General features: G+C 37.8%; 1 protein-coding gene across 1 annotated transcript in view; it reads right to left on the bottom strand.

Moving 5' to 3' along the window:
- Positions 1 to 3,829: 3,829 nt before the first annotated feature.
- man1a2 (mannosidase, alpha, class 1A, member 2) overlaps positions 3,830 to 22,157 on the bottom strand; it is an 85,408-nt gene continuing 67,080 nt past the window's right edge. The window contains exons 7-14 of the mRNA XM_053496176.1: positions 21,191 to 21,285; positions 17,368 to 17,491; positions 17,180 to 17,273; positions 11,335 to 11,450; positions 11,031 to 11,250; positions 9,247 to 9,419; positions 6,227 to 6,342; positions 3,830 to 5,963 (exon numbers count right to left, since the gene is read on the bottom strand). Coding sequence (XP_053352151.1) covers positions 5,837 to 5,963; positions 6,227 to 6,342; positions 9,247 to 9,419; positions 11,031 to 11,250; positions 11,335 to 11,450; positions 17,180 to 17,273; positions 17,368 to 17,491; positions 21,191 to 21,285 — 1,065 coding nt within the window. The 3' untranslated portion in view covers positions 3,830 to 5,836. The remainder of the gene's footprint in view (positions 5,964 to 6,226; positions 6,343 to 9,246; positions 9,420 to 11,030; positions 11,251 to 11,334; positions 11,451 to 17,179; positions 17,274 to 17,367; positions 17,492 to 21,190; positions 21,286 to 22,157) is intronic.

The following is a 22,157-nucleotide window of genomic DNA, read 5'->3' as shown; positions in this document are numbered from 1 at the left end:
CCTGACTAAGGCCCTTCTCACCCGCTCGCTCAGTTTGAATGGCCGGATAGCTCTAGAAAGAGTCCTGGTGGTTTTAAACTTCTTCCACTTACGGATGATGAAGGCCACTGTGCTCATTGTCCCAATGTCTACAGTCAATTCCTTTGACTTCATGCTTGGTTTGTGCTCTGACATAAATTGTCAACTGTTGACCTTATATAGACAGGTGTGTGCCTTTCCAAATCATGTCCAATCAACTGAACTTACCACAAGTAGACTCCAATTAAGCTGCAGAAACATCTCAAGGATGATCAGGAGAAACAGGATGCACCTGAGCTCAATATTGCAAATGCTGTGAATACTTATGTACATGTGCTTTCTCAATTTATTTTTTTAAATGAAATTTGCAAAAATCTCAAGTAAACTTTTTTCATGTTGTCATTATGGGGTGTTGTGTGTAGAATTCTGAGGGGAAAATTTTTTGATCCATTTTAGAATAAGGCTGTAATATAAAATGTGTAAAAAGTGATGCACTGTATGTACAATAATTTAAAGCAAAGGGTAAAACATTAGAGTCTGGGCCTTCTGAAAGATGGAAGTACATGTATTATACAGACCAATGCTGTTCAGCATGTAGCAACTAAATTACAAAGATTGACTGTGACTCCAGCAGGCCCTGTAGGCTATAGTGTTATACTCATGAAAAACAGGCCAGTGGCTTTCCACTCATTTTTGGCAAAGAATTGTGAAAAGCCTGTTCTGAATTAGGCGGAATTATTAGTAATGTGAAAAGCAGTTTGTGGCCTTCGCAGCGAGAGGTGGCCAGGTGCAGGGAAAACTAAAGCTTCCCACGGAGAGATTACTCTGATTCAGACATCTTCAGCCTTAGCCTCTAACTGCAGGAGGTACAGTTTTGGCTCAATATGAGAGGACCACCTGGACCACTGTACAACATGATTATTTTGTCCTAAATGACAGACATATAGAGAACATTATTAGATAAACAAGGGTAACTAAAAGGCTCGTCAGTGTACAAAGAAAGTATAACCTGGAGCAGGGACCAGCTCAACATTTTAACCCCACTGGGAAATGCATCGTTTTATTTTTTTATAATGATAATAATAATAATAGAGTGGCTTACTACAAAATTGCTGTTGAATTCTCAAATGTGACCAGACAGTATGCATGTATACACAAATTCACAATATGGTTTATGAAAAATATTACGGCAACTGGCACCAATACTATTACCTTATCTTTTTATATACATCAACCTTAAACCTGTGTATTAAATAGTTACCTCCTATGACGTCAGGAAAAGAGAAAAATAAAAGTAGATAAGCAGTTAATTATTATTGGCATATTGAGCAAATCAGCAGGTTATCTGTATTCAAGCCTCAAGCAACCCTGCTAACACTCAGATCTCATGATTAGCACAAAATCTTCTGGAGCCAAAGAATGGTCAGATTTAAACATATGATGCACAGATGCACATAGACTATGCAAACATGAACACCCTGAGGGGAGCTAAGGGGAAAAAAATAAACAAAGAGGTGTTTTATCCAAAGGTGAAAATTTCAGTTCTCAGGAGAAGCTGTGCCACCTGCTGCAGCTGGGTTCGTCACAGAGTGGAAGTGAGTCACTGCCCATGCCACGGATGGCTAGGCAGCAACCATTAACACATTAAACACATGCTAGAGGACACACACGCACGCACACCATTAACACATTAAACACTCCACTACATTTGCAGATGTCCACGCAAAATGTCACCTCCACCTCTTTCCACACTATGACTCATGGTGACGTACTCATACTCTTCTTCCCATGACCTCAGCAACTACATCATGTCTATAATTCTTATCAGCGTCATAACTTGTTGCACAGGGGGCCATCTTAACTGCAGAGACATGACGAGCACTACCCGAGTAACACTACAGGAAACTGTGAGTAGAGGAAAGTCATATTCACAGGCTTTTACTATGTAACAGACAACAATCTTGACAGCTTATAAAGCATCATTAAAAAGCATCATGTCAGTGGATTTAACTTCTACATTGATACATTTTTCCCCTTCCCTTTAATAGAACAGTTGCTCGTTTCAAATACAAAGAGTGAATATTGCTGCTGGGAACAAAATTTAATTACCAATTACAAGCTTAGAGAAGACCAGATCTTCCTTAAAGGACAGTGATTGGTTTAATACACTCATCTTGAAACAAGCACACACTGACAAATAGAACGACAGGATGACTAATAATAAACACACTATAAATACTGCAGACGCTGGAAAGATGAGTTCGCTAATTAAACACATTATTGTTAATAAAAGGCATGAAACATTCACACGATTCCAGGAACTCAATATCTACACGGGATCATCAATTTAACTTTTATATGTACACAGATTAAATTATATAAAAATATTTTTGCTTTTAATTTTAATAATATCAACTTGGACTTGACCAAACACAGCTCAGTTCCTTAACAGGACTTACATAACAGTTTAAATAGAAGAAAAACACTACACAAGGTCACGCAACTCAAAGTCTACGAGACAGAACCATGGCGTACAGTATGTAAGTTGTCTGTGAAAAGTGCCTTAACGCAGCCAAAAGACTCGTATCCCTTGGTGAAACCAAGACGGCTTAGGGAACAGACAGACACTAGAAGACAAGTGAGAAAACATTGTTAGTGACATCCGTGTTGTCATTTGCAGAGTACACTATTGACCCACCTGGTTCACAGTGACACTGGCAGTGTTTAGTTGTGTACACTCATCCTGTGCCAACTCTGCTTCCTTATCAGTCCTTTAGCTTTTTCCTCCCCTTTACATGTTCGCTTAGCTTTCGTGCTGACATAATGACCTAAACTAACCTAACCTCAGCTGTCCCATAAGGGAGAGACCAAAATCTGAAAGATGTGGGACGTATAAAGTATACAGGACATACAGATATAATAGACTTGTCCTTTTATGTACGTGTTACAGTGTGCACACATTTACAAACACACAGTGTACACCTGTCACAGTCATAGTGGTGAATGGCATACATTAGGCCGGTAAGTCAACAATGTCAATGTTTGGAAGCAAATATAGTAAGGCAGTAACTTGCTTAAGGAAATGGTAAATATTTGGCAATATTACTCTTTAAGAAAACACAGCTGATTATTAGTTGGTGGCTAAGCCAGAACTTAACACTGGTTTTTGAATACACAGTTTTATTTGACAGCATTCACACGTGTGCAGCAATGTATTTACTTAAATGTTCCAGCTTCAGAAAATTTTAAAAGAACTTTTTTCCCCCCATAATTAGACAATTAGTAACATGAGAATTCATCAAAGATGATTACATGTAGCATCTTGGTCTAGCCGGTTCGGCTGAGCTGAAAGGTGTGCGCATCTGTTCTAGAGCTGTCCGTCTCGCTTCAACTGTACAATCACTGGGTAACAAAGCAAACAGAACCACAGACAGAAAGATATTAAGACTTTGAACTGATGATCAATCAAGGGGAAAAAGAGACAAATAAAAACATCTAATATTTGTAGTTGACAAAATCTGTTTTAGATGGTATTACAAAAGAGGCTCAGAAATCTGTTGTACCGTTTTATCTACTGCTCAATCTTTCCATAATCAATAACAGAAATGAAAGCACAGTCTACAAACCTGGCCCTGTCAAGAGGAAGCTAATTAATCAAAATAATACAGAATTCTGTGCATTGTAAAATGCTTTTCTCCTCACTATGGATTTAAAGAGTGGTCATTTAAGTTACTACATGATTTAATGCATGGATCTGAGAGACCTAATTAAATATATAGAACAGCAAAAAGGAAAAAAATACAGCTTAATGTTTATCCTTTCACTTTATGTAACATCTTTATTGGATCTGTCACATTTAAAGATATTTACAGTACTCTCATTTCAGTAAAAATACAGAATACAGAACACAGCTTTCAAAATCCACCTAGTGGTCATGTTGGCCTGGGCTTCTCCCACAACAAAACCAGGGGACGGATATGTGATATTAGGAAGGAGTAAGAGACAAATAGGCGAGTAAGAAAAGAACCCAAAGCATACAGAGCATTAGCACGCTGTTGCTACTGCCACCAGAAGGAAAGGTAAAGCAATGACGACTGCACTGGTTAGTGGAGGGGGTGGGGTGTTTAAACATCTATTTTTGGGTGAGATAAAAATAGTTCCTACCAGCCAGTACCACTTGTGATGTGCATTTTAAACACTGAATATTGTTTTCTAGTGGACAAATTTGAAAGAAACTACATTGTTTTAAAAATAATAATAATAAAATAAAGAAATCCTTAAGTATTTGAAGTTGGATCTTGGTCTAATGTGAAGTACAGCACTGGTGGCTTCCTGTCTCTTTAGAATAAAACTTCTTGCTGAAGCCTGTCTAAATATTGCAGTCTCATCAGTTTGATGGCAGACAGAGCAGCATGCATATCCAAATGTTAAAAGGTTTATCATCTATTGACTGGAATGAAAACAAATTGATCCAAAGCCCAACAACCCTTGCGCTTTAGTCCAAACAATGGTGCAAAACCAGTACAAAAAGTAGCTTTATCATGGGCATGTTAGCATAATCTCTGTTTGCGTTTGTAAAAAACATGACTGGACTTATCAAAAATGATTTGTAGTAGGATATTAAAAATGAATCGTTCCCTCTGCCTTGATCTGTTCGCTGTTCTTAGTGGTGAAATTTATTGGAATAAAAAAAAAAAACGAGAGCGATTATTAGGGAAAGATGTCTTTCTTTCTATTGCACAGCAAAACTTTATGAAAACCTGAAGATGAATAGGTGAGACCATAAGTCCAATATTAATTCAGTCAATTTGTGTAGAGCTATGTGGATGACATCCAGAACATTCAACCCTTTATTTCAAACAAACTGAGTGGTTGAAAGGAAACAGAGCATACTCACATGCTCACTGCAATAGAAACTGACTGAAAGGTTTTCTTTTTTTTGTGGCTTGGAATAAACCTATGTGCCGTGTGCAGCGATAGTCCCGAAAGCAAGATCTAATCTAACAGAGGTGCAAATGAACAACAACAACAAAAAAAAAAGCTCCAGCCATTTCACCAACTAACCATGGCAAACCAAGAACATACTTGATTTTAAGTCAGGACCAGAATTTTACTGAAATGTGCGGGAGGCTGATAGCAGACTAACAAGAATGTGCACACACACTCACACGAAGACTATCAGTACAAGCCACAAAGATCCCAGGGTGTCTCCAGCCTGTATTCTCTCCAAGAGGGAGAGTGGGAGATATTCAGAGGTCACATCATCCAGCTGCTGCGTCCCACAGCTACAGGTCAGTGTGAGGGAGCCAATAAAGGGGTGTATGGCCAGAGAGCCGTTTGTCCTCCTGCAGTGATCAAGCAATGAAAGCAAAAAACAAACAACAACAACAAAAAAAAAAAACAATAAAGCCATGTAAAATCCTCTTTCTTCACAGAGAAAATATGTATTTCCTTTGTTTGTTCATTAACTGCAACCCACGGTTGATGCTGATTTGTTTGCTGAGCTGTGGTGTTCTAACAGGTTCCACCAATGTCAGAGCCATGCAGGCAATGAGTGAGTCACAGAAGCTGTCTGTGTCTGACTGGCAGCTTATCAGAGACAGCGGAGAGGAAAAAAAAATACAAGAGACATAGATGAGTAGACAGAGTCTGAGTGTGTGTCCTGGTCCCCTCTGCTTGGCAGTAAAAACCCGGAGTCCAGGCTGCACAGTGGTTGAGCGGAAGAGACCCTCAGCTCATTAACTCCCGAACGCAGGTACCTGCAGTCTTTCAGAGAAAGAGGAGGCGAGCGCCCACACTCGCTGAAGCTCCTCTGTTGCTATGCCTGGCTGCCAGGCAGGGTGATGTTGCCCAGATGCAGCACTGGTAGAGGATGAGCTTCCGTGTTGAAGACCCAGTTCTCCAAAGGCAGGAGATCATCACTGGAGAACAGCAGATACAGATACCTAAAGCACAGGACGAAAAAAAGGCAGGTCTCAATACAGAAACAATGCCCGTCCTAGCAGATTTATTCTTCATGTTAACTGCAGTGATGCAACTTTATCAGCAGGTGGCATTAATGTTCAATAAGATTTTGTGCTTAGACAAGTTCAAAGAGCTGGAAATTAAACTTTGCTTATGCTTTTATTCTGTGCAAAGACAAGTTAATATGTCTGTCCTTCTGCGAATATTTACTTATAACTCAAACATAAGAAACAAAGATAAATACTTGAGAGTCTCTGCCAAGAAGAAGCTCTGCTGGACGTCATCATAGGTGGGGTTGGAGGAATAAACGTCTTTCACTCCTGAGAAACCCCCGCTGACTCGACAGTATTTATCTATAGCCTGTGAAAAACAGTAAGAAATCCGCTTTTAAACTTGCGATACAGAAGGTGGCGGATGTATTCAGTTTTAGCCATACAGTCAGTAAGTATACTAAATGCAGCACAAAAGATTGAACGCACAAGAAAATGAATTTCACTGGCAACTAGTCTGTTCTGCACTTTACTCTTACAATGCCTAGATTTCCAACACAAAGTTAAAGACATGAGGGACGCAAGCAATCTGTGCAAATAAGCTCAAAATGCTGCTTTTTCTTTTTTTTTAGGGTACTGGCACTTATAAGTTACCAAATGTGGTTCGTCATCTGATGAGGCCTTAAGGAAATGCACAGATTCTGGAGCTTTTCTTTAAAAAATAAACCAAAAAACAACCAGTCCATGTTAAGCCATGTAAAAATGGATGATTTTTTTTTTTTATTGATAGAAATAAAATTTATTCTGTTCAAATCTCTGATGACAGACTCTTTTCACACCATTCTATAATGACAAAAAAAATTACTGTAGGGTTACGTTTTGACAATTTCTCCTTTCTAACTCCATTATTTTTTATCTTGAAATGACCACAAAATGAACTATTGGCATTCCATATCTGACATAAGATGACCCTAAGGTGATGTTTGTCAGAAATATTAAAGTGTAAAGTGACAGGTATGGTATAGAAATATAAAGGTCTCTGAGACACTGTGGCTTAAACTCATGAGACAGCCAGCCTTTAAGAAAATTACATTTAGGTTAATTACAAGTTAAATAATACACTAGAAATAGAGATTATCGGTGACAAAAATCAGGACCAGATTGCACAGGAATATTCTTATTAAATGTCACACAAAATTGTTTCCTTCTTAAAGACACACGCCAATTAGATTTATTACATCTTTTTATGCATCAAGGCTAGTCAGTGCTGCAGTTTGATCATCTCTCCTAAAGCCCACTACAGATACAGGCTACAATAATATGAGACGTGCCTTAGTTGTAAAATTCTATTCAGTCAGTCATGCTGTTCCATTCATCTTGAACCTCTCTAACAAAACTAAAGCCATGTAATGTGTAATTAAACAATAACGCTAAATCCTAGTTAAGACACATTCATATTAATATGAACAGTCAGTTCTGGTTAAACAGATGAGTAAGAACATAATGACTAAAGGACTACATTAAGAAAATGTTGGTTCAGGAGGCAAAGTGCGAGCTGGTTTGTGCGCCAGAGCTGTATTTGAATTTGCAAATCTGTATCCTTGGCAAGTGAAAGTTGGTTACCAAGTACTATAGATTTTCTATCTCTGTAATACTGAACACCCTAATAGACAATGCTTTCTGGGACTGCATCTTTGTTTATCTGGCTGACATTTTAAATTTTTGGTGCTTGTGGCATTTGCCATTAAACTTTTGGCTGGTGTATTGTTTTAATTTAGGGAATTCTTTCATAATGGTTTGTTTAAATTCTTGTTTAAACAATTTGAGGTCTGCTTTCAGGTTTGGTTTAAGATCTCTGATTTGTTTACTTTTGTAAGTTTTTGAATCCCATTTAATGCCACTGCACCCTTGCTTGTTTCATCGCTTTCTTTTTATATTTTTTGCATGCTGTCTGCGGACTCAATCAGGCCATTATGATTTAAACATAATGATTTGTGCTTTTCGCCCTGGATCTCTGATTCATGACATTAAATTAAAATAATTGGATACATGTAATATTATAGTTTCAGTGAGTTGTTCTGCCCAGGACAGTTGTAAAGAGTGCACATTTGACTTGCTATAGACTTTCTGTCAGCTCGGATCAGTCTGGTAATTTTTCTATGATCTCTCAGTAAAGTGTTTCAGCTTCCAGACCCTGCCTCTTTTTGTGGTTTTTGCACTATTCATTGTAAACATTAAATAACTGTGTGATGGCAAAATTCCACACTGCTTTAAGCTGTTGCTACAGGATTGACTGATAATCTGCAGCCATACAGGTTTTCTTAATAAAGTGGACAGTAAGTGTACAGCAGGCTATGCTCTTGCATTTTTATTCAAGATATAGTTCCTCTTCACCTATAAAAAGCTTAATGTCTAGCCAGCATTTATGTACTCTTAATGTGATTAGAGGTATGATCATTTACAATGTGGCATCTGACTACTCCAGCTCAGCTTATTGAACTATGACTTAAATCAGTCTGATTCACTTGAGGACTTGGGGTTGGAGTGGTAGAATGTAGAGTGCAGATGTTAACAAGAAAACATTAAATCAAGATGCTGGTTATAACAAGAAAGTACAGTGGAATCTTGAATAGCGAACAATTTATTCCGGAAGCTTGCTTGTATAACAAAACACTTGTACATATCAAAGCGCATTTCCCCTTTAGAAATAACGGCAACCCCAATAAATATAAATTATTAAAAAAAATATATATATAAAATATATACATAAAGTAAAAATAAAAATATTAACCTGCACTTTACCTTTGAAAAGAAGCCTAACGAAATCTCTGCTTTCTGACAGAGAGACTCTATAACAAGGAACCTCTCTAATGAGGTTGCTTTCGCTTTACGTGCACACACACACACACACGGTCACAATGTTATAATAAACAGTACACACGTACGGATGTTGACTATATGAATGATGCACGCGCACTGAGACTGAGCATGGGAGACGATTACTTGTAGATCGGTGCGAAAGAGAAGAACAATTGGCTTAGTCGTGATCACGTGTTTATTGGAAAAAATGTGCTGGTTTTGCAAAATGCTCGCAAACCAAGTTACTTGCAATCCAAGGTTCCACTGTAACAGAAATTAAATAATTTGCAAAGAAAAGATCAGGGCAAAAATACATTTCAGATCTGAATGAGGTAGAGCTATAAATTTTCTTGGATCCTGCATGCCAAGTACAACCAGGCAGGGCCATAGGCAGGGAGTGAATGTAGGAACTGACCTGAGCTGCCTCCCAGCCCCACTGCCTGTATTTGGGGTCGTGTGTGAATCTCCACATGTACCAGTAGGTCTCGATCACCTCTGGCCTCAGGATGTAATACTTCTCATTCTGCCTTACTGCGACTGCCTCCAAGCCACTGTCAAACTTGAAGGCTTCTGGACCAAGCTTCAAAACTGGGGATGCACACATCAGTAATACACATCATCCAGGCTACATAAGAACAGTGCAGAAATCTACAGTACAGCAAACGTAAATAGAACTGTGCAGCTGTAACGGCAGGCATTAGATAACGAGGCGAACCCAGCGTCCTCCTGAATAAAACTTAGTTTTGATGCCAGTTAAAGGAAAGCTGAAACAGTTTATCTATTATCTGCACTAATAAAACTGTCCTTTTGTAATTCATGATTTAGTCATTTGGTGAAGTTGCTGTTGTTGGATATAACTAATGAAAACTGAACAATTTTAAACCAATGAAAACTAATTAGCCTTTATTCCCCCTAAATGTCAAACTAAATAGGAATATAAATCTCTCTCTAAACATACAACTTTAAAATTAGCATATGGAGTTATGGTTCCTGTGTTTGCACAGGTTTCATCCGTTTTTCCTCCTACTTCGGACATCCTGCTGCCAGCATCAAATTACTAGAGATGGGGGGGAAAACTTATTTGGTTATGAATTGCGATTCTTTTGTGCGGCAATTCATGTATCGCCACACTGACCCCAAAATCAATCATTTTCTTAAATACATTTTTTACTTAGATATGTTGCACTGGAGGTGAAAAAAGTTGCAGTTCAACAGGTGGTCTGCTTTAAGCTATTCACGGGCAGGCAGCACAGTGCCTTGTGTAATGTAAAAGAATTAGTTTTTTTGTTTAGAGTTACAAAAAATAACAAGAAATTGTATCAGGTGCTCCCTGGTGATTCACTTCCCTATAAATTACCCATAAGTATGAATGTGCAATCTATGTCAAAAAGTATGTGGACACCTTAAAGCACATATGTTGGGCTTCACAGAATAATTGCCACAGAGTTAAAGGCAGGCAGAATGTGTGAATGTCTTTGTATGCTGTAGTCACTTGTGCTTTCCTTTTACTGGAACTAAGGGGCCCAAACTTGTTCAAGCATGACAGTTCCAGTGTGCACAAAGCAAGCTCCATAAAGACACGATTTGCCAAAGTTGACGGAAGAACTTAAATGGCCTGCACAGAGATCTGATCTCAACCCCACTGCCCATCTGCAGGATAACCTGAAACACCAACATCTTGACAGACTTTCAAGCTAAACATCAATGAACTAAACTATTGAAGCTAATGGCATGGTCCAAAATCTAGTGAAAAGTCAAAGCCTTCTCTGGGGAGTAAAGCTTCATAGGCAAAAAAAAAAAAAGGAAAAAAAAGGTGGACTTAATCCATTTTATAGCCATGGTTTTGAAACAGGATGTTCAAAAAGTGGGTGAGATAATCAGATGTCCACCTAATTTACTTCTAGAAACAGGTTCTGTTGATGCATTTATCTTACATGGTAAAATAGCACATGTGCTTTGTTAACAATTGTGTACATTAAGAAAATATTGTATTTATTAAACACTTTTCATCCCAGTACATGATTTAACTAACTAGAAGCTATTTGAATGAAAATAGCAGTGACACCTTTTTACTATAAATGTGTTGTTTAACTTGAAATTTAAACAATAGCTGATTCTCACATCGACTTTAAACAGCAGTAACTATTTTCCGTAAGGCTCTTCCAAGTAGCATACACACCAAAACCCTCTCTTACTGACCTGTGCGATCATAGCTCTCATGACAAGTATGCGCAATCTCAGCTCCCAGCTGTAGGTAGTGGCCAGCCTTGTCTCCTGGTGACCCATCAGCCCCTAGGGCGAACATGCCCCCAGCAAAGCAGGTCAGGTGACCCATCTTGCGCTCCAAGTGGCCGTTCTTCCACTCGCCAATGAAGGTGAGGCCGCCATTGGACTTCCGAATGAGGTGCCGCTCAATAGCCTTGTAGTACAGAACAAAGAAGAGTGAGGGCAGAGACGAGACCGCTACGCGTAAAATGTACTTATTTTTGGCGACGAGTCTCACCTCAATAGCATCATTGTAGGTTTGGCGAGCCTCTGTGTCAGTTTTATCAGACATCAGCCAGGCCTTCAAGAGATACTCATAGAAACTGTCACCGAGACCTCCTACTGATGTGTGATCTGTATAAAAGATGTTGAGAGAATTAAACCCTGATAAGGCTCAGAGCATACACGCATACATAAGTTCAGCAAAATAAATTTAATTCGGTCAATTACCACAAATTAAAACCATATTTTCTAAATCATGTTTAAATAGTCACCTCTCACCAAACCGAAACAATATAAAGCAGAGATGAGCATTATTTTGGGACAGAGGTATTTATATTTGATTTAGGTGAAGCTTTTATGCATTTTACGCAAAACAAAAAAAAGATAAACATTACAGTTTCAAATTGGTGGTGCTTGGATTTGAGTTTCCAATGAGTAAATTAGTGCTCTGAACCTCAATGAGTACACGCTGCCCTATTCTGCTTTGCTTCTCTAACTCACATTGGGACAAAGCTCACTGTACTGAATTTATACTGAGCAACCCAAATTAGTTCTGGTTAGACTAAAAAGTAGGATAGCAAAGTAAAACTCCTATAAACTCCTATACTTGTCTCAACTTGACTTATGAGTTTCCACAAGTGTATGGAATAGTCAATTTATCAGTGATGGCAATAAATTATAACAGTGTCTTATATATATATATATATATATATATATATATATATATATATATAAATTAACTAATATATAGGTATACATATGATGGTACTAATTAAAGCTTAATAAGAAAAAAAAGGAAAAGTAGTAAATACTGTAAGTTGAAAAAATATCAGCTCAAAATAAATAGTTAGTAAACTGTTTAAAAAGAATCACATAAGTGAAAAGAATTTTGTTCTTTTTGTTAAGAACAAAATCACAAGATTCATGTGAGATATCTTTAAATGAAAGCCATTTGACTGAAAAAGCTTAAGTGATTATTAGACCAGTATATACTGAGAATGCTGTCACAAGATCAATAGTGCTGTGCAAGAATCAGCTCGTCTGAGAACTGCCGGAGAAAGCGTTTAACACAAGCCTAGCTCCTACCTGCTGAGGCTACTATTAGCTCCTATAAGCAAACAGACTTTGTGGCGTGTGTATGTGTGAATGAAGGTTAATATGACACCATGGAAGCAGCGGAGAGTTCTTACTGTATATAGCTGGCTTTAAGAGAAAAGGAAGAAAAAAAACAGATGGCCTGGAGATGGCAAAGCGCCTCCTGAGAGAGAAACACGTGAAGGTAGATTTTCTTGTTTTATGGCCTCTTACTACTTGTTAAAATGCACCCAGTATTTGCACAAACTACACTTGAGAGAATTAACATCTCTCCCACTCTCTCTCTCATAAACCTAATGGCTGTGCATGCACATAAACCCACATACAAACCCAGTAATTACACATTTCCATATTACAAGTGAACACAACTGCACAAAAGGAGGATGTTCAAGAGCATTTTCAAAAGTTAATTACATTATAAAGTTCATTACAACAACTTGTTCAGGTAGTGTATGTAGAAATGTAATTAAAGGGAACAGGCATATAGCAATAAAAATATATGGTTTGGTATTTTTTTTTACAAGCTGAAACCATCTTGTGTAGTAGTAATGTGCGTTTCTTGAAATACTGTATGTACAACGAGGAGAGGATAAGAAGAGAAAATCATGACCCACAGACAGTCAAGGAACAGTGAGTCAGATGTACGGTGGCCATGAAGTGCAAAACAAATTAACAAAACTGAAAACAAAATAACAAATTTAAAACCAAATTAACAAAACGGAAAACGGGCCTCCGAGTGGCGCAGTGGTAAAGCGCTCGCCCTATCATCCGGAGGTCGCTGGTTCGAACCCCGGGTGATGCTGTTTTCCTCTCACAGCCGGAGGCACAGAGAGAGCTGATTGGCCGAGCTCTCTCAGGGGGGAGGGATGAGAGGTACTCGCGCTCCCACATTAGTCACGGCGCTACAGCCAATCAGGGGCGTCTGTGAGCTCGCGCACACGGAAGGAGCGGCTAGCGCTTTCCTCCGAGTGTGTTACTCCGCCCCTAACGGTGCGTGAGCGAGCAGTTCGAAAAGATGCGGTCGGCTCGCGTCACGTGGTTCGGAGGAAACACGGGATAGCTTTCGTCCTCCCGACTGAGTGGTTGTAGTAGCCTTGATGTGTGTGGGAGCCCCCTAGTGACGGGGAGAAATTGGCCACGACTAAATTGGGGAGAAAATCGGGGAAAAAAGAATTGGACAGGACTAAATTTATGAAAAAAAAAAATTTAAAATAAAAAAAATAACAAAACGGAAAACAAAATAACTAATATCTGACTGGCCGAGAAGTGCAATACAAATTAAAAACCAAATAACAAACACAAAACAATTTGGAGGGGGGTAGTTTTGTTTTTGTTATTTTGTTTTCGGATTTGTTAATTTGGTTTTGAATTTGTTAATTTGTTTTCCGTTTTGTTAATTTGTATTGCACTTCTCTGCCAGTCAGATACAAACCGGAAAAGGTAGGTATAGTTTGCAAATGAAATGCTTATCGCTAATTGGACGAGACATCCGTCACTCAAGATATACAGGAAGTAGGAACTTGTTTCCTTATCTTTGTTTCTTGTATGTTCTGCTTCACTTTAAACTATGATGGCTGTGAAGTGCAAAAAAATTAACAAAACTGACTTCAGGGCCACCATAAGAACGCCATATTTGAAACCACAATAATGTTTGTACATTCATACACACACAAATCTACCGCTACTACAGTACTTCCTGTATATCTTGAGTGACAGATGTCTCGTCCAATCAGTGGTAAGCATTTCATTCGCGAACTACAGTCTACCTACCTTTTCCGGTTTGTATTTGACTGGCCGAGAAGTGCAATACAAATTAACAAAACGGAAAACAAATTAACAAATTCAAAACCTAATTAACAAATCCGAAAACAAAATAACAAAACCAAAAACAAAACAACAAAACTCCCTCCCCCCCTCCAAAAAAATAGTTTTGGGTTTTATTATTTAGTTTTTAATTTGTTTTCCATTTTGTTAATTTGTATTGCACTTTTCGGCCAGTCAAATATTAGTTATTTTGTTTTGAATTTATTATTTTGTTTTGGGTTTTGTTTTGGGTTTTGTTATTTTGTTTTCAGTTTTGTACTTTAGGGCCACCGTACAGATGAGAGTGATGATAGAAATACAAGCGATGGAGCAATAATGACACAAGAGGCTGTATTTACAGACACTCAGAATTTACACATAAAAACACTGATGGAAACATGGTGTTTTCTCTAAAGGTTGTTCTTTTGATTTTATCTTCTGTTTTTGATGCTAATCTATGCAACAGTTTTCATTTATAACAATCAGTGAATTATAACCAGCAACCCATTTAATTTAATGTTCATGTGGAATTGAGGAACGATTGATTATAATAAAAAAAAAGAAATTTCCCTGCAACTTAATATGCAAATGTTACCATGGTATGGAGTATCATTTCATCTGGTATGTATTGCTACCTCTCAGCCAGTATTTACGGGACAGACTCTGGATCCACCAGGACAATGACTAGGACAAAGCAGCTACTGAAGACTACTTCATGCGGTCAATGACACAAAGACAGGACAGTCATGAGGACAGAAGTGATAGGAAAGGATACGACCTTCCAGCTGGCCTAACTGTGCGGAAAGAGAGAGGCCCTCTTGTTCAGAGACTGACAATTCAGTAAGTAAGTAAATGTCCATTCTAGACTGGAGAAACAAACCCCTGCAAGAAAGCATGTACTTTATGTGGACACCTTTTTAGAGCAAATATGCAAGGACTAATAAAAGGGTGTTAATCATTAAGAGTGTGTTTAGCATGGCTCAAGATTAATACATTATCCCAGAAACAAGTATTTTTTAAATGATAATTTTAAAATTCACAAGATCATGACCTGTGTACAAGTGAATAAAACTACACTGTTGTATAATCTAAACCAGTCAAAAGTGCATGGACTCCCTATGTGCTTTAATGAGACTAGATACACATGCACAGGCTGTTTTCTGCAAGAAACAAAAGTAAAGCAAGCATCCAGCACTACAGGGTTGGAGATAAAGCATTCTGATGTCTAAGTGCAGTGGAAAAGTATAACAATCCAGTCAAAATATATACCTTCATTAGTACAAAATGCGCATGCTTGTTTGAGAAAATACATCATTAAGAATCAGCTACACCCATACACAGGTCTATGAACAGGACCCTTCAAAGTATAATGCCCAATATTAATGGATTATTGCAAATCTGTCATGTTTTGTTTTTACAACCTTCCTGAGTCTCGCTAATATTAGACTTAATTAAATTATTTAGATTCAATAAAAAAAATAAAAAAAAATTTATGAGACAAGAATACACTTGGATAGTTATATGTAACAACCTAAGCAGCAACCTCATTTCCCCTCTCGTCTGTTCCAACCATTCAGCATACAGCATCACCAGTATACTAATCACTGGATTGATCACCATCTGTTTCTCACTGATTCATGCCATAAGTTAGATGTTTTCTTTTAATGCTTGAATGGTTCAGGAGTCATTGTGTGACAAAAGACTTTCCACTGAAACTGGTCAGGTACAGGGACTGAACTGAAAACGAGAGTCAAAAAAGCCCTTGAGGAAGCCTGGAGACCTATTGCTCAAAACTATAATAAAAGAGAAGAAAAAAATATATGAAGAAAAGAAAGATGGCTCAAGACTTTTGGCTAGGATTCAAATAACTAGCCTTTACAATTATCTTGGTAAATAATTGGTACCTCAGCATACAAACACCCTGCCTCACAAAATTTCACCATAAGAACTGAAATTTTGCAAGGAAATATAAATATGAAGCATTTTCGGCATATGAGCAAAAACCTGAGCTGAATGCTGGCTAAATTGCGGGAGCAATTCAAAACTTGTGCCAGTGGAAAGCCAAGCGAAGTGAATTTACATTTTTTGGTGCGTTTTCCTTTTGCATCTTGGGCAATATTTAGTGAAGACATAGCAGCATGGTTCTAAAGAACGTTAATTTAAAAAAATTAAAAATGGAGCCGCTTTAAGTTTAAATTTTAAAGCAGCCGGTGCCAAGAGAAATCATAAATTGATGTTAAGTGAGGCTTAATGTCCTTTATTTATAGTTTTAATTTACATGTCTTTTCTAAATGTTTTGTTTTATATGCAAAAATATGATTATAGTGTTGGAAACTGGTAATACTGGTAAATTGATGAATTGGTAAATTTGGTAAATTGGTAAATTAATATTGGTAAAATTCATTTTTGGGTTGCTGAAATGGATTATCCGCATTTACATTATGTCCAATGGGAAACTACATTTTGCAATACAAATTTTCACCATAAGAACCTGGAACGCATTAAATCTGTATGCCAAAGTACCACTACATAGTTTGTGAAGCACATTGGACAATACTGTGCAGTTTTTGCACTAGTTAATCATTATATTTAAAGCATGCGCTGAAAAACATTTTTATCAGCCACACTGACAGACAGAGAGGTAGAAACATTTAGTTAGTTTATTTTCATTTGACATTTTTTATTTGCCAGTTAAACAATTTATCATTCTGTGCAGAAACCCTCACACACAAGCCACCTGCCTGAGGTTTTAAGCTTCGACACCCTGTTAATTTTTGAATCCTCAGGTTCTTTGAAATGCTTGGAACAGACATACAGCTGCTTTTTAAAATGTCTACAGTCATTCCAGCAAATCACTCAGACATTAGAGTAAAAGTTTAATGGTTTAATAAGTTCTTTGTGCATTTAGGGATTTCCAAATGGAGAATAATGTGTGAGAATTTCAGGAACTGAAGGTTACTTACGTTGGCCCCAGCGCCCCGTGCGAGGGTTCAGGTAGTTTGGGTAGAGACCATTAGGTCTGTCCATTTTAGCCAGCAGCTTCCGGATATGCATCACCTGACATAATACACAGCAAGTGTTGAGGTGCTGTTAGAATAGTTAAGATAATATACAAAGTAATATGCCTTCTGAACATTTTATATTAAAAAACCTTTTGATAATAGACAGGATTCCCAGTCAGATATGTAAGGTGCACAAACTCCATGTGTAATGTTCCAAACTCAGCCAGGATGCTACTACCAGCAGAGGCCCAGCCCCAGTTACGACCCACACCACTGAAAAAGTGATAAGCAAAATGTGGTTAACAAGTACACAACAAAAAAACTTAAGTTACAGTAGAGCTCAAATGTTTGCACACCTTGGGAGAATTTGCAAGATGTGTATCATTTCTTAAAAAAAACATGAAGGAGAAAGCACAACAAATTTATTTTATTTCTTACAGGACTCAAGTTAAATTGTAAGGTATAACATGATGGCACAATTATTAAACAAAAAAAGAGGAAATAATCCCTGTTCAAAAGTTTGCATTGTATTAGGTTTCTTAATATTGTGTATTACCCGCTTTAGCATCAATGATGGCATGAAGTCTTTTGTAAGCTGAGCATGACGTCCTTAATTCTTTCAGGTTGTACAGTATAGCAACCAGTTCTTCTTGGAAAATGCTTCCACCTCGTAAATGTTTTGGTTGTCTTGCATAAATTGAGATCTCCCTAAAGTGGCTCAATGATATTGAGGTCAGGAGACTCTAATGGCCACTCCAGAACCTTCACCTCTTTCTGCTGTAGCCACTGGAGGGCCACAACTGGCCTTGTGCTTTGAATCATCATCATGTTGGAACATCCAAGAGCATACCATAAGCAGCTTTCATGCTGTAGAATGCAAATTGTCTGCCAGTATTTTCTGATAACAAGCTGCATTTGTCTTGCCATCAATTTAGACTAACTTTCTAACATAGCATTTATGGTTGTGACTATAAAGCTCCATTTTGGTCTCATCACTCCAAATTACTCAGCTCCAGATGCTGTAAGGTTTGTCTAGGTGCTGTCTGGAATACTGCAAGCTGGCCTTTTGTGGCATGGGCGCAGTAACAACTTTCCCCTGGCAGCTCGACCATGCAGGTCATTTGTGTTCAAGTACCTCCTTATTATGCTCCTTAACACCTCAACACCACTTTTTTTTCCAGAGCAGCCTGTGATTCTCAGTTCCTGAGATTCAGTTTTTTGCAGGTTTTTTTCTTTGCGTCCCGAACAATTCGTCTGGCAGTAGTGGGTGAAATCTTTCTTGGTCTACATGACCGAGGCTTAGTATCAACAGAACCTCTTATTTTTTTTTATAAAGTTCAACTACCATTCTTATGCCTGTCCATTGGCAGATCTTTTGTCTTTCCCACTGCGCAGTATCCAGCTAAGTCAGAGCATCACCTTATAAATTAAGAAACTCACAGACTATTTATGCACAGACACTAATTGCAATTGGTCATATGTCTGAAAACGTCCCTTTAATTGCATTTGACCTGTGTTTGTCACACTGTGTGTTTATAATGTGGCCAAACATTCAAGGATATGTAAACTTTTGATCAGGGTTGTTTGGGTGAGTTTGGTTATCAATTAGATTTTAAAAAGGAGTCAAACATATCTGTGCAATGATTAAAGACTTCACATGACCACCGTCCTTAAATAAGAAAAAAAAAATTGCATTATCAGTTATATTTTTATAATAAATGGCAACATTTTATAATTCCTTTTCAGGGTGTGCAAACTTTTAAGCAAAACGGTACTTTCAAAAGATTTACTCAATTGACCAAGCTGTCCATTTGACCTAATAAAAATAATAACCGTAAAAATTATTAATAATTATAGCAAAAATAATAAAATAAAATGTACATATTTTGTTTTGTAAAGTAACAGTATTCTTAGCCCTGGCATAGATTTTTTTACCTTAAAAATACATTTTTATGAACAAATTTATAAAGCACTTTAAATAAACACAGTGGGTAGGGAAAGTATTCAGACCCCCTTAAATTTTTCACTCTTTGTAATATTGCAGCCATTTGCTAAAATCATTTAAGTTATTTTTTTTCCTCATTAATGTACACACAGCACCCCATATTGACAGAAAAACACAGAATTGTTGACATTTTTGCACATTTATCAAAAAAGAAAAAAACTGAAATATCACATTGTCCTAAGTATTCAGACCCTTTGCAGTATTTAGTAGAATCACCCTTTTGATCTAATACAGCCATGAGCCTTTTTGGGAAAGATGCAACAAGTTTTTCACACCTGGATTTGGGGATCCTCTGCTATTCCTCCTTGCAGATCCTCTCCTGTTCTGTCAGGTTGGATGGTAAATGTTGGTGGCAGCCATTTTTAGGTCTCTCCAGAGATGCTTTTTTGGCATTAAGTCAAGGTTCTGGTTGCGCCATTCAAGAACAGTCACAGAGTTGTTGTAAAGGCACTCCTTCGTTATTTTAGCTGTGTGCTTAGTGTCATTGTCTTGTTGGAAAGTAAACCTTCGGCCCAGTCTGAGGTCTTGAGCGCTCTGGAGAAGGCTTTCGTCCAGGATATATCTGTACTTGGTGACATTCATCTTTCCCTCGATTGCAACCAGTCGTCCTGTCCCTGCAGTTGAAAAACACCCTCACAGCATGATGCTGCCACCACCATGCTTTACTGTTGGGATGAGAAGTGCCTGGTTTTCTCTACACATACCACTTAGAATTAAGGTCAAAAAGTTCTATCTTGGTCTCATCAGACCAGAGAATCTTATTTCTCAACATCTCGAAGTCCTTCAGGTATTTTTTAATGAGTCTTGCACTGAGGAGAGGCTTCCGTCGGGCCATTCTGCCATAAAGCCCCGACTAGTAAAGGGGCTTCAGTGATGGTTGACTTTCTACAACTTTCTCCTATCTCCCGACTGCATCTCTGGTACTCAGCCACAGTGATCTTTGGGTTCTTCTTTACCTCTCTCACCAAGGCTCTTCTACCCCGATAGCTCAGTAGGCCGGACGGAAACTCTAGGAAGGGTTCTGTTAGTCTCAAACGTCTTCCACTTAAGGATTATGCAGGCCACTGTGCTCTTAGGAACCTTAAGTGCAGCAGAAATATTTTTGTAATCTTGGCCTGATCTGTGCCTTGCCACAATTCTGTCTCTGAGCTCTTTAGGTAATTCCTAGGACCTCATGATTCTCATTTGCTCTGACATGCATTGTAAGCATTAAGGTCTTATATAGACAGGTGTGTGGCTTTCCTAATCAAGTCCAATCAGTATAATCAAACACTGCTGGACTCAAACGAAGGTGTAGCACCATCTCAAGGATGATCAGAAGAAATGGACAGCACCTGAGTTAAATACATGAGTGTCACAGCAAAGGGTCTGAATACTTAGCACCATGTGATATTACAGTTTTCTTTTTCAATAAATCTGCAAAAATGTCAACAATTCTGCTGTGTACATTAATAAAGAAAAAAAAAACTTAAATGATTTTAGCAAATGGCTGCAAAATAAAGACTGAAAATTTTAAATGGGTTCTGAATACTTTCCGTACCTACTGTATGTCTGACAAGTGCTTAAATGTTAAGCTGTTAACTGCACTCTTGGAAGATTCAGCAAGCTTCTCTTTCTGCATTGCTCACTTGTCCATATTCAGTGTGACTTAGCACAATAACATGTATGCACTGTCACAGGAGTTTCTAATGATATGCATTTCTAATGAGTACTGGCCGGGTGAATAGGGATTAATAGTGTAGAATAAATTTATTTTATTTATTTTTTTCATCTTTGGGATTAGACACACCTTGAAGGTTTATAGTTTCAATAGTTAATAGTTAATAGAAGTTAAAAGGACTGACGGGTTTACACTTGTACACTGTGCACTTGGTGATTAAGCTGGAGCTGCAGGCAGCAGATATAACGGAAAGAAAAAACGGAAATTTAAACTGGGAGAAAAAAAATCTTAATGAAAGTATACCTACCTCTTGAGGTTGACCATGGCCCAGGGGATGCCTGTGGGGGTGTTGAAGGCAGGAAGGAGCTTCTCCGCCAGCTGAACAGCTTTCATCTTAAAAACCTATGAGGGGCAATGCAAGAAAACACAGGAGGAAGAGCGTTATACAGGGTGGACCAAAAGTCTCAATCCATAAGAGGTATTTTTCCTTATTTGAAATTTTACATGTTTATTCTCTCTTCAGATTCAAGACAGGTTTGTAACTAACAACAGAACAGAACTCAATCTGTTAAATCAAGACCAGATTCTTCACATAGAAATGTTGAAACTGGAGCAAACCTAAAGCTTAGCTCATTTACCCTAAGTTCTATGATGCTGCAAGGACTGTAAAAAAAAAGATGTTAGTAATTTTACCAGGTGTGTGTGTGTGTGTGTGTGTGTGTGTGTGTCAGTCAGATTAAGTAAGAGCTCTGCGAGATTTTCATTTAAAGCTACAACATAAAAGCCAGGGTTGCAGCTTTGCACACTAGATTATCATTATCTTAGTCTTAATATTGTGCCAACATCCTTATTCTTAAACTAATATTCAGCATTATTCTTTTTATCCTACTGGAGGGGAATTAACCTTTATTAACATCCTCCTGTCATGCAAAATGTGGTGCCTCGTTTACATTTTTTTTTTTTTTTGGATTGACAGCACTTTTACAACTAAATAAATAAATAAGTTACATCATTGCTTTGTACATTTTCCTTTTTTAAATAGAAAAAAATAATCTAATAATCAAAGTAATACATTCTCAGATACACTAGGTATAATGCAGTATTATGAAATCATTACACAACCAGGACTTGTCTGTAATTATATAGACACCTGTGAACAAAGCACCGATTTGTTTCCCCCCGACTACACCTTTTGAGACCTTGCTTTCTTTTCCAACTCATTTAACCTTGGCACCCATTACATATTTCACAATATTTCACTGTTCACTGATCCA

This window comes from Clarias gariepinus, chromosome 5, assembly GCF_024256425.1.
Source record: "Clarias gariepinus isolate MV-2021 ecotype Netherlands chromosome 5, CGAR_prim_01v2, whole genome shotgun sequence".
NCBI classification, from domain to species: Eukaryota; Metazoa; Chordata; class Actinopteri; order Siluriformes; family Clariidae; genus Clarias; species Clarias gariepinus.
The sequence above is the reverse complement of the archived record's forward strand: the minus strand, read 5'-3'. Positions and strand labels throughout refer to the sequence as shown.